At 39.6% G+C, this 12,969-nt stretch overlaps 1 protein-coding gene across 4 annotated transcripts in view; it reads right to left on the bottom strand.

Moving 5' to 3' along the window:
- The window catches only part of MAST4 (microtubule associated serine/threonine kinase family member 4), a 314,534-nt gene that overhangs the window by 99,298 nt on the left and 202,267 nt on the right, over window positions 1-12,969 (bottom strand). The window contains exon 1 of one of the 4 annotated variants that reach the window (XM_064438317.1): window positions 12,286-12,503. The exons of the other annotated variants lie outside the window; for them this stretch is intronic. Within the exon in view, the coding sequence (XP_064294387.1) occupies window positions 12,286-12,377 (92 nt within the window). The 5' untranslated portion in view covers window positions 12,378-12,503. Of the gene's footprint in view, window positions 1-12,285; window positions 12,504-12,969 lie in introns of those variants that run through there. 4 annotated transcript variants of the gene reach the window in all.

Genomic DNA, 12,969 nt, shown 5'->3' with positions numbered 1-12,969 from the left:
TGCAATATGTCTGTAAGTCCTCATTGTTCTAGACATTATACGAACACAACAAACAGCCTCTTCTGGAAAGCTTACACAGTCCAAAAACCCAGGCAAAACACACAGATGAGATAAACATCTCCGACAAGTTAGAAGAGGCTGTGGATGAAGTAAGGTGACAGAAAAGGGTGTGCTACAATTTTTGGCCATCAGGAAGAGTAATCACCTCACTACTCATCTGGCCCATTAGCCCATTAGCTAATTTAAGGTTTCTATTTGCATCACAGCAGAAGTATGCCTGCAGAAGTGATGTGCAGAAGCAATAAAATCACCATTCCTCCAGTCTTTGCTTTTGTCTGGAAAGTGTTTTATGCCTGGTGAACACCACCTTCAGAGGATTCAAGGAAAAAAAAAAGTGAAACTGGTACACAATCTACTTCAGTCCCCACACAGTCATAGCCTAGACAAAGCCAGGAGCAAATTTACCTTCCACATCAGTTCCCCTTGTTCTGTAGAATTTTTATGAGACAAAAGTAGCCCTTGCTTTTGACAGGACTTGTAAGAATACAATGCCTAATAAATGCAGAAGCCAGTCGATTAATGGGAGCTGTTTTCATAAAATAATGAAAATTAGAAATAAATATCTTCAAAAACAAAAAAAATCTGATACTGCACACTTCTTATCCTAAGAACATGAAGCACCACATTCCTTCCAAATCATATTATAAGGAACTGTATTTTAACTGCTTGGACTTCTGTATTTGAAGTGAAAGTCCTATATTTACTTCCCTTCACTTATCTTGAATAGTTGTGTTGATAATATTTGCTGCCTTTGCCCTTAGGATGGCTATCATCTAGTGATAAGTGAAGTCATCCACTCATGGTTTATGAGTTTTATGTTTATGGAATCTTGGTACCTATCAGAAAAGTGGTTTGATAAAAATACATAGTTTGCAGAGAAGAAAAACAAATTATTTCTGACAGCACAAACTGTTCCACTGAAATATCTGTAAACGTGTATGAAAACTAGAATGAAAATTGTGTCTCCACCCTTGCTTTTGCGGTATTACATGCATTGCTACTGTGCCTCCAAAAAGGCCACTGCGTAACGCAAGACACTGAGCCAGTTCTCAAACTCTAATCCTTCCTCTGACATTAGCAATGTCCATAACTTAAAAAAAATATGTTTTTTTTCATATGACCTTTTCCGCAAAATAGGGTAATTACACTGACTTTCATAATTTTGTATCTTCTGTTACATGCATGTTTAATATGTGTATTTTTATTACAATAGCAACACCTTTGTGTAAAGAAAGAAAAGTGCTTAAAATGTAACTTCAAATAATCTAAAAATTGGCAGATATTCTAACACTCTACATGCATAGGCAACCCCCATACTAAAACTATGTTCGGCAACGTCTCACTTCATTAGGGTGCTGGATTTCTAATCTGCACTGGGTGTTCCTGCCACATATGATGTTCTAGCTCCTGGACCCTGGCCTTCTAATTGTCCATACTGCACGTACTTTACTTCATTACTGCACTGTGTTTTGGAATGATCCAGCTATTTAACTACAAGATGAAACCTGGGAGCAGCTCTACAGATCATTTCTTAATGATGCCTCCCACTGCACTAGTCTTCCAACAGCACCTCAGCAGGACATGTTCCTTCATACAACTCCCACACATTTCCACCTTTTCAGACAGTCTGGCCTACCCAAGAGAGAAAAGCAGCACACAAGTCCCCCTACCCATGCCCTTACACAGGCCCAACAGTCCCACAGGGACCTGGGCCAAGTGCTTCCACCACCGACAGAAACCACACCATGCTGTTGGCCCATAGGCCAGCTTTGCGGGCAGGTGCCTTTTAGAAAAGGCAAAGTTATTGTTTCCTCAGTACGACTTGAAGGGAAAAATTCATTTTTCGATACCGAGACAGAAAATGCAGACAGTCCTTTGGACCTCTCTTCACATTGTTTCCTTCTAGTAATACTCGTCTGTTGACCCTTGGACTGGATTTAGGCCATCACAGTCCCAAAGAATATACAGAACATTTTTTTATGTTTATAAAAAGACTGGCCCAGTGTCTCCAAGGCTATTACTAAGGTTAGCAGGAGAGATGATAGCATCAGCAATAATAAATTAGTAGTGGTAAAACACAGCCTACTTAAGGAACAACAAGAATCAAAAGGTAGCTGGCCAGAAGGGTGGCAAACCTTTCAGATTTTCTCAAACTTGTCAATGATTAAACAAACACATTACCTTGACTGGGAGGACAAAATTACTAAATCTTTAACACTAATACACTGTGTCTTGTTTCCTGTGGACTGTCAGAGTAGGTGATCCTACTGGTTTCTTCCTGCCTTATAATTTATGAATCAGAAGAAGGAAACACATGATGGTTAAAAGGTATTAATTTATAGATAATGCTGAATGCTTAGGTCTGACCTACACAAACAATTTGCATATTTAATAAAATAACTTAGTATATTCATATACTCTAGTATGTTTTGTATTTCCTTTGAAACATTTCCTTTACAGAACAGAAAAAACAAATTTTAAATCAGTTTGCTGTTCTAAGATTTGAGGAAGACATATAAAAAAATGTGAAGAAACTTAATTTTCAAACTTGAAAAAATTTTTGCAACTTTTTCCACCAATAGGAATCAAAGCCTTGTACAAGATAATATTCTGACATCTGGCAAGACAGAATAGCACATGCTAGACACCGTCAAGCAAGAAGGAAAAACTAGACAGAAGTGTATTTCCCAACAGAACTCATGTTCTCTCATTAGTCATAGGTCACAGATGGGGAGCAGATGCCTCCAAACAAAACAGTTCAATCATCAAAACATGGCAGAAGAGCCAGGGAAGAAGCCAAATCACCAAGCCTCAGGTAAGGGGAAAAAAAAACAAAACAAAACACAGCAAACCCACACACACACACACAAAAAAAAACCAACAACCAAGCCATGTACAAGCTTCCTTACAAAATGTGTTACATATTTTCTTTGTGCATTATGAGGGGGAAGCAAAAGGAAGATGTTCTGGTAAGACTTGATGGTACAGTGAACTAACATAATCATCCTTATGCGTGGGTTGTTTGTAGACAAGGTGAATAGAGCATATTGGACTTGTCTGACTGCCTTTGCTTCTACTATTACAGCACTTACGAAAATTCCCTTGACATACCCATGCATAAGAACAAGCTAGACAGGCCTAGACTCACTGAAAAAGCAAATTTGTAAACCTAATATACACAATGTACTTTTTATTAGCAAACTCCGAGGTTTAACAATATTACCACAAAGGATATTAGTTAATTATGACTTCTTACTGAACAGCACTGTCAGATGAATGAGTTAACATTCAAGCATCCTCCTTCCAGTTTCCATAAAAGGGAATAAAAAAAGCTATGTGTTGATTTATATTATGAAAACTGTCCTGACAAATTCTGGTAAACACCAAGGCACCCGTCAGTAGAAACATAAGTCTAATTTATTCTTATCATCAGTATCTAACTTCTATTTCATCACAGACTGGATTATTATGCTTATGTTTGAACTACTTTAAATCTGTAAGGATATATAAATCAACTAAAAATTCTGATAAAGATTTTTGCCTTCTCTCAGTAAATATGGACGGTAATCAACAGGAAACATCCATGACTGAAGGTAGAATTTCACTCTAGATCGCTAGGCTCATGGATTTTAAGCTATATTTTAACCTAGCTCATCCAAGAAGTGATAATACCAGTCGCCCAAAGAGAATTTTAAGAATAAGATTAATTTAAATTAGAAGCTGGTTCATTATACTCAGATTTATCAAACTACTGTACTAATCTTCCCTATAACAAATTCAGGATTTAAAACTGATGCCTAAAAGCACCATATTTAAATGTGTTTCAGAAACAAAGTACATGCTTCTTACAGAAATCCATCTCTGATGAATAGCTTTAATAAAACAAATAAATCCTCCAATAAACTCCTCTCTTCCAGGTACACATTAAAAAAGGGAAAGGGTCAAAAAATCCCTGCAGGTTGTTCCACATGTGCAAATCTGTCTCTTGTGACAAGTGGGATTCTGTTCAACAGCCTGTGCTTCAATCTTGTACAGGATGGGGGCCCAGCAGCCCAGAGAGGGAACACTGACTATGCAGTGTTCCTAAAAGCATGCAGGAAAAGTCTGAAGCAGCAGCGGAGGACAGTTATGAACATCCTGAGTGCTACTTAAAACAGTCAGAGATAGCAAGTACCAGCATTCAAACAAAGTAACTTCTAATTTATTAGTCCTCTTAAGTTAAGCTCCAGACAAAACTGATATCCACAGAATTACCTCCCACCACCCTGCCAAAAAAAATTACTACGAAGTGAATCCTTCCCCTATTTCTTAAGGGGAAAAGAGATAGATATAATGGTATTTCACAATGTAAAAAATGCTATACTAGTTTGAATTAGTCAAGTTCAACAAATTCAAAGAAATAAACCAGCTTCTTCCAGTGGCAGAACAGAGCGAAGAGTCTTGTTCAGTTTGGGAAGACAAGCCACATTTTCCAGCAACAAGGTTATAAATGGCTGCACTTTGGGAATTTTCAAAAGCTATAGTACGAATGCACACTATAAACACTATACATGCCCTCATAGATGGAAAAGCATCTATCCTATTTATGCCAGATGTGCCTTTGAATAAATCCCAAGTAAGAAATATAAGTTTTTTCTGATTGTTGAACTGACCTTATAGTATCAGTCTCACCTTCTTAACAAGTATTATTTTACACCTACTGCTTAAGTATTTACACATACAAATGTCTGTGCAGCCTTGTGTGTATTTATTTACACTCTGTACAGGTGTATACTTATATCCTGATACATATGAAGATGAACAAAAGATATTGATAACATTTTCTCTGCAACATTGCAACAGCTAAGTTTACATTCATGCAAGTCCCCTTAAAACAAAAAATAGGAATTTTGTTAGACATTAAAAAATGTTCAGACTGATGTATTCCCTTATTGACACACACAAAAGAAACAGAGTATATTTTACAACCATCTAACTGCCTTGAGAGAAATAATGTTTTTTAAACTCTGCAACACAATATTATGATCAAGCACCAAGAGGACTGATGGTATATAAATTTATATTAAACTAAATTATTTCAACACATAACACTTCACATTATTATTTGTTTCAACAAATTAAGGAGCATGAGGAATGGGATTTCTTCAGTAATCAACACCCTTGACTTTACATAGGGCTACCTTAGTCTACCCACCATTAACACAGATTTTTAAAATTGCTTACATAAACTAATTTTTTAAATAAAACTGAATATATGTATCCTTGATTTCCCCATGATTTAATTACATGTTAACAACCATGTTTTAAACCAGTCTAGTTAGGAAAGACAGACACTTTGGTCACATATAAATAGCCATTCCCCTACCAGTAAGTAGTGCCTCATTTGACATCACCTTCACAGAATTATGGAATTTAACACTTATGATGGAAGAGAAAAAAAAAAATCCACTAGTGGGTAACCTTTTAAAAATTTTCTCTAACATATGATTTTAAACCTAGGTTAAAGACAAATGATAGAGATCAAAAGCAGGCTATTACATGCTATAACATCTACATAATTACTGCATATGCAGAAAAAAGAATGGATGGGATAAGGAAGTTGCTGCAGTTTTTACTTTCTAATCGCCAAACTGAACATGCCAGTATTTCATGGGAATAACAGATCTACTTACAATAATAATTACAATCTTTCAACAACAATAGAGCATGACGGTTTTCCTTATTCCTAAACAATTATTTAGGGAAGACCATTGCTAACTGAAAGAAAGGGCGAAAAAGCTGGTATATTTATTCTGGCATAACCCCAATATTTTTGTACACATCTGTCGGTGGCAGGAATACCAGTAATGTGCAAGATTGTAGTTCTTAAATCTCTATTGGGTAGGTCAATCTGGGAACTGTTCTGGTTTACAGTACTTCTGAGATATTGTTTATATTTGCTGGGAACCATGCCAAAAGGAGTTTTCTAGTTCACTACTATTCAATTTGGTTTGAGCATCTTAAATAAAACCACAGAAATGATCTACCATGAGATTTAAGGCTGCACTGGAAGTGTTTTGGTTTGGTTTTTAGCTTTTTTGTTGGTGGTGCTGTGTTGTTGTTTGGTTTTTTGGTGTTTTGTGTGGGGTTTTTTGCTTTATTCAGGTGGAAGAAATCTAATAGTAATATGTATCAATAGTATACAGAGTATGCACTGGTACAAAAAAATGGCTTGAAACATTAGTGTTGAGAATAATGTGGTCTCAGAAATGGATAGAAAAATGACAAGTATATTAGGTGAGTGATCTCCTTAAATGTTTCTACCAACATACATTTAAATCACAGGAAAAATAAAGTCAAATAACCATGCAGTAAAACCCCACATCAACTGAAATTCACAGTCCAATATATGACACTTACATATTATGCCTAGACACATTTTTATCTATTAATACTATATATTCTTCTGGGGGGGATTTAAAATTTCACAATTGCTGCCGTTAGTGAATTTGCAAAGGTTCAGAGGCAAAAATCCTCTGAAAGGTTCCCAAGAGAAAATCCAGGAGCCATCACTGAATATTACATACCTGTTGAATAAGGCTGAATCAAAGACAAATGAACTTTGGTTTTCCTCAGTTTGGGAAACACAGTATGGCACATACTTATCTGTCCTGGTGCCATCACAGTGTTCCTTCCAATCTACCTCCCACTAAACCTTTTTGTAATGGCATGTAACATGATATCCTGATCCAGGTCTACAGCCTGCAGATAATGTGGTGATATACACAGAAATGCATGCAATGTTAAACAGTTTTACTCCATTATCAGCGTGACACATTTAATAAGCTTAATTTAAAATGTTCTGAATCAGTTAGCAGTATCTTCATATTCTAAACACAGTAGCTCAAAACATTGAACAGTTTCATGTCTCATAATTAACTAAATCATTACCACTCATGTTTCCTACTTTGTAGGCCATGCACACTGACATGTGTAACAAATTCACGGGGCACCTACCCTGAAATCCACTTACCTCACCACCATTTCCAGCTTTGACAGAGAACTACCAGATGCGAGCCCATCAATCAGCATATGCAGCCACAGAAGTAGGTGCATAGCGTATAAGCTTGAAGCTCTCTGACAGAAGGTGCAGAAGAGGTGGTAACTATTAACCACTGCATCAGTGAGCTCCTGTGTGCTTAAAAATTACATTTGAGACGGATCAGTAAACTTCTAATACAGCAAGAACTGTAATGGCTCTGCAGAACATCAACAGCAGACGTAAGCCAAGCGGAGTGGGAGGAGTGAATCTGTGTAATGTGCCCACATCATGTGATGTGTCCCAACAACTACAGCTCATGGAGGGATGTCTGGACTACTGTCCTCTTTGATTCCCTGGGTAAGAAAGGCTAAGACTGTCTCCTACTGTGCAACAGCAGACATGAACTACGGGTGGGGGGGGAGGGGGAGAAAAATTACAGCTTATTTCAGCACATTCCAGCACTTTCCTAAGCATCTTTTTTACTTTGCTCTTATTTCAGCTTTCCTCAAGTTTTCTACAGTACGATGCTTTGGTTAAATCCTAAAGATCTTGACTGAATTCTAACAAAACAGCATTTTTTTTCAGAGTAAAAACTAAGCAAAAGACAGGAATATGATCAGATGAATCCTCACCACTGGCTGAAGCTAGGAAACAATGATGGCTCATTGGAGAAGACTAATCATTGCCAACATTCAGATTGTAAGCAGAACCTGAAATACATTAATTGCTTCAACAAAGAGGTTGGCCCAAGTAAATGAACAACACATTCACTTCGACGGTGAGACTGTAAGACTATGGCCCTAACACATAGCCCTTACTGTGAATAAAAGGAAATACAATTACCAAGATACACAAACACTTCACTATGTAGCACAGAAAACAGTGGGATCATTAGCCCAACAGATTAACTTCTGAGAAAACATATTCAATGACAATGTGTTTTAAAAGCACAGACAGCCTGCATATCCTTCCACTAAACTTATTCAACATCTCTTAGGGTAATAGCTCCCTCTCAGTAGCATGTAGGCATTAAGGTGAAGAGGGTTGAAAGCTAAGCTCTTCAAATCACCATCACCCAAAATGTCTATTAACAACCACACAAATGCATCAAAATGCAATCCTTTTTTAACTTTTAACTGATGTTTACCCGTACGTAACAAAAGTAAAACAACTCAAGTTGGAGCACTGACAGATTCAGCTGCCATCAACACAGTTATGCTTCATTTCTGTGGCTGCTTTTATGTCTTTAAGTGTGCTTGGTTTTATTATGTCACCAACAGGACCACTTTTAGCACCTATTATTAAATAAAACAATCCATTTATAGTATACTTACACATAATACTATGTTGACAAAGGGAAATACCAAGATCTATACATGAACCAATAGCAAGAGTTTACATCACAAGTTTAAAATCTCTGCATCTACTCAAACTACCAACTCAGAGAGGTTCAAAAAGCCTGCTCAGTATGTTCCAGGAAGCGTCCTGCCCAAAACTAATAAAACTACAAGACAGTTTGACAACTCTATTCTCTTAAGTTTCCAATAAAAGTTATAATTTTCTTTTGTTTTTGATGTTTCAGGAATGGTTATGAACTGTTAGAACATATGAATTATTACTTGATGATCGATGAATGTTTTAATCCTGTATCAGGAATGTCTCAATACCACTTCAGTGACTGTACACAACTAACATGAAGTTTCAACACAAATCATGCAGGAGTCTACTTTGGCTGAGAAGCAACTGGGCAAGCATTCATAATTCCATGCCTTTAGAAAAAAAACAAACAAACCAAAACAAAAAAACCCCACTCTGACTTAAAGGAAGAAGGAGTGTAATAACATTGTTTCAGTGCAACTACTACAAAGAAGCAAGAGAAAAGCACACACACAAAAAAGAATCACTGGCTTGTGGGTTTTGTAGAAGACACACAGAGAAGGTCAGAGACAGAAGAGAGAAGGTGGCAGAAGAGTACTAAATACGTAGTATAGAATTAAATAGTAAGTACTTAGTGATTTTTCCATATGAAAAAAGTGCGTGCGTGCACATCTATCTGCATATAAATCTACACATCGATCTATATAAATCAACGTATACACATACACAGAGACTCTCCCTAGTTCCCTACTCCAGACAATGCCATTTCAGGAAGGAACCTGAAGTTGGTATTATGAAGGGTCCACACACCTACAGCAATAGAAAAGGATGTTAACACATGGTGGTATACAAGTTTCTTTTCTGTAAAGCCGGATGGTGTTATCCATGTCGTTTATAGGCTCAGCGATTTGAATACCAAATGCCTCCAATTTACAATTGAAGAGAATTTTGCTACCCACCAGTCCTGAAAACCCACTCTGTGACTTGAAAGTACGGTTGGGTTATTTCTTGTTCAGGTATCACTTCTAGAAAGAGCTGCTGCAATTGAAATTCAGCTAAGTCTACTGTTAGAAAACAGAAGTAAAAAAAATATCTTAAAGGTTTCAGTTAGCAAATAAGATCATAAACTAAGTTTTATGTCCATTTTATAGCTTAGCTGCCAGGCTCAACACTGCAAACTGAAGGAGAGTAGACTATCTTTTCATTCTTTACTTCTTAGAACCTCAACAAAGTGAAATAAATGCCTACATCAAGTAAATCTGTACAAAGAAACAAAATTCTTAGTACTAGCAGTCAATTCTCATTATCCCAAGTGTCAAGAAAGTAGGATAGTGCTCATAGAAAGGACAGGGCCTAGCAGGCCACAAGAATTCTAGTAGTATAGGTAAAAGTAACTGAACAGGCAAAAGGAACATACCTAAGAGGCAAAAATGACAAACCAAAACATCGAATTAATGCTCTCACGTTGGCAAGGAGTCCCGAAGCCAACTGTGGATACAACCAGAAATAACAATGAATATCCCTTGTAAAGTTTCCATGAAGCACCAAGTCCTGTCATTAGCTTTACAGCAGTTTCACAGGCAGTGTTACTACTAAGAAAAAAACTCCCTTGAATCAGTGGATCCAAAACTTTGCTTAAGCACAGCCAGGAGATTCAGATCGCAGGAACTAGACTCCCTTCAAGCCTACTCATAACCTGCTCTTTGGTCCTCTACAATGCCTGGAAAACTATGCAAAACGTGAGTGGCTACCACTACCCAGCAGCAGTCTCTAAATAAGGAAGGCATCCCGTGGCAAGTAAGCAGCTATTCTTCCAGTCCTTTCATGTAACAGTTGGGTCTATGGCTGGCTGTGAGCCTGTGAAGACAGTCCAGATGAGACACAGCTCAGAACATGTATACCCAGGTGGTACCTCAATTTACCCAAGCCATGTTCTGCAGCAGAACTAGGAGAATTTGTACTGTCCCTATTGTTTTTATTTCTTCTGACTGTTTAATCATTCTGGGATCTTACATTTACATTAGTAGATTAATAGGGGTATAGGGGTGCAGGGGCAGGTCCACCTTTAAGAAGAGAGCTGAAGTAGTAGGCCCGTCAGCCTTCCCCTGGAGATGGTAACACAACAGACACTGAGCCTCCCATCCACATAAGAGGACCAGCCTGAGAAAGGAGGGTATCTGTGCCCATTAAGAGTAAGCAGCCTTGAAATTCCACTGATGGCTTTTTAGTTTCACAATGCTGTGACACACTGATTTTGCTACAGAGAGGTGATTAAATATCCCTGTAATACATAAAACACAACTGCATATACGACACGTACTATTCATTGATACACCATGTATGTGATATGCTGAGACAGTATTCAATGCTGTTTTAAAAATTCTTTCAAATATTTCAGCAAATCCAGTACAGTATTAAATGTGTTTGAAAATCAGGAATGCATCCAAGTATTAAAAAAAAAAAACCTGAACCCTGCAAGTGGTACACATATTTTTCATGCGTCTTGTGAAGCATACCAACTCTCTCTCCTTGACCTGCCATGCAGGCATACACTTTACAAAAGTTATTTTTAGGTCTTCACATAGGTCCAAACCTACTTAAATAAGTGAAGACAATTTGAAAAAGCCCCAGCATGTTCCCCTCTTTCAACAGAGACCTCTGCAGCAGGAAAACGTACAAGGCCTATTTGGACACTCAGTTGATGCTATATAAGAGTAAAATATTATTTGCAAGAGAGATAATAATTAATTATAAAATAACTCAGCATCTACTGCTACCTCAAGTCAGACACATAAAGAATAGGTATACACTGAAGGAACAGTTTTGCATTCATGCGAAGCAGGCCACTGGATTTTCCTATTTTAACTTTCTGACGTTCAACAGACATTTTTTTCCTTTTGAAAAATATCAGTACATGATTACTTAAGGCTTAGGAACAGCCAGCTCTGCTAAGCCTCTATCCTGCTTGCTTTCTGCCAGCTTTTCAGCCAGCAAGAGAAGAAACATTTCGCACATGTTCTCCAAGGAAAATACGTAAGTTAATACTTAAGGCAGTTTCACAGACAGAAGCATCTAGTAATTTAACACCACCACCGTATGTCTCAAAACGGCATACGGGGTACTAGTGAACACAGTTACAAACCTCTATGAACTCTTAATGGTCCTTGTGATAAAGCCATACACTTAATGGCAAGGGATACCACGGCACAAGAATGACCAAGGTGTCAAAGCCTGTCAGTCTTCTGTCCGTTGATGGCCCAACCCTTTAACTTTTACTTAGCATTTACTGTTTCCAAACCCTTTTTACCCTTCTGACAACAACGACAACGCTACAAAATTAAAAGGCCACTCCTGTATTAATAAACATCAGCTAGCCTGCCTAAAAAAGCAGTTACACAAACCTGTCTCTTTAAGAACACCGAACAAAGTAAGCTATCCTGAGTTGTCCATATAAAGTATATCTGCTCCGGATAAAAGGTCAGATATTTGAAAGCAAGCTGAAAGTGTCTTTAAGAGAAAAGAAAAGGAGGGAGGGTGGAAGAACGGGAGAAAACACAACATCGCGTAAGAGGAGGCAGAGCGACAAGGAGACTTCGGTTTAAGTGAATGCCAAACCAGGAGAACCCCAGCGGGCTGGCAGACGAGTCCCGCAGCCCTCGCGGTCCGAGACGGGGAGAAGCCAAGCGGCCGAGAGCCCCGCCGGCGACCAGGAAGTCCGGCGGCCCGGGGCCGCGCCGCTCACCTGGCGACGGCGGCCGCCCCCGCCCGGCCCACCCTGCGGCCCCCTGCCCCCGGCCCGCCCTGCGCCCCCCGGCCCGCCGCCTTACCTCTGCGTCCGGCGGAGGCGGGTGCCACTCCTCAGGTGGGGCAGAGTGAAGTTCGAAAGGAGCATCCAAAAATTTGGGTCTGACATATCCATTTCCCTACCTTCGCGTCCCTAAGGGCTCGGTGCCATACTACGGGGAGGAGGAAAGGACAGAGCCCCCGGGAGACTCCGGGCGGGCCGGACGCAGCCGGCCTCCGGGCTGCGGGAGTGGACAACTGCCGCTCGGGCCGGCAGCAACTTTCCCGTGAGGCCCCGCCCCGGCCCCGCCCCGGCAGCGACCATTCGCGCCCACGCGGGGGTGGCCCCGCAAGAGCCTCGCGCTCCGCCGCCGTTACCGGTTCCCGGGGGTCCCGCGGGTTCGGGGCCCTCTTTAAATGTACATCGTTGCCATTACGTCGTGACTACCCCGGGAGAACTGACAGTACAGGTAGTTAATTACTGTTTTTCACGTCGGCTGCCTGCCACTCCAGCCACTGGGCCTTTGCCACAGAGAGCCGGGACACCCGCCTCCATTAGCAGCTATCTCATTTCAGAAAGCTACCCCGAAACACAGGCCTGCATTGAAGGGTACAGAAAGGCTTTGAGTATCTTTTCCACTCAAAGCAGTGACCTAATCCTTCAGGTACTTGGAGTCATTTCCTCCTCCCAACTTTCTTCCTTTGCTTCTCGTCCCCCAGCTGCCTCC

Source organism: Phalacrocorax carbo, chromosome Z, assembly GCF_963921805.1.
Source record: "Phalacrocorax carbo chromosome Z, bPhaCar2.1, whole genome shotgun sequence".
NCBI classification, from domain to species: Eukaryota; Metazoa; Chordata; class Aves; order Suliformes; family Phalacrocoracidae; genus Phalacrocorax; species Phalacrocorax carbo.
The sequence above is the reverse complement of the archived record's forward strand: the minus strand, read 5'-3'. Positions and strand labels throughout refer to the sequence as shown.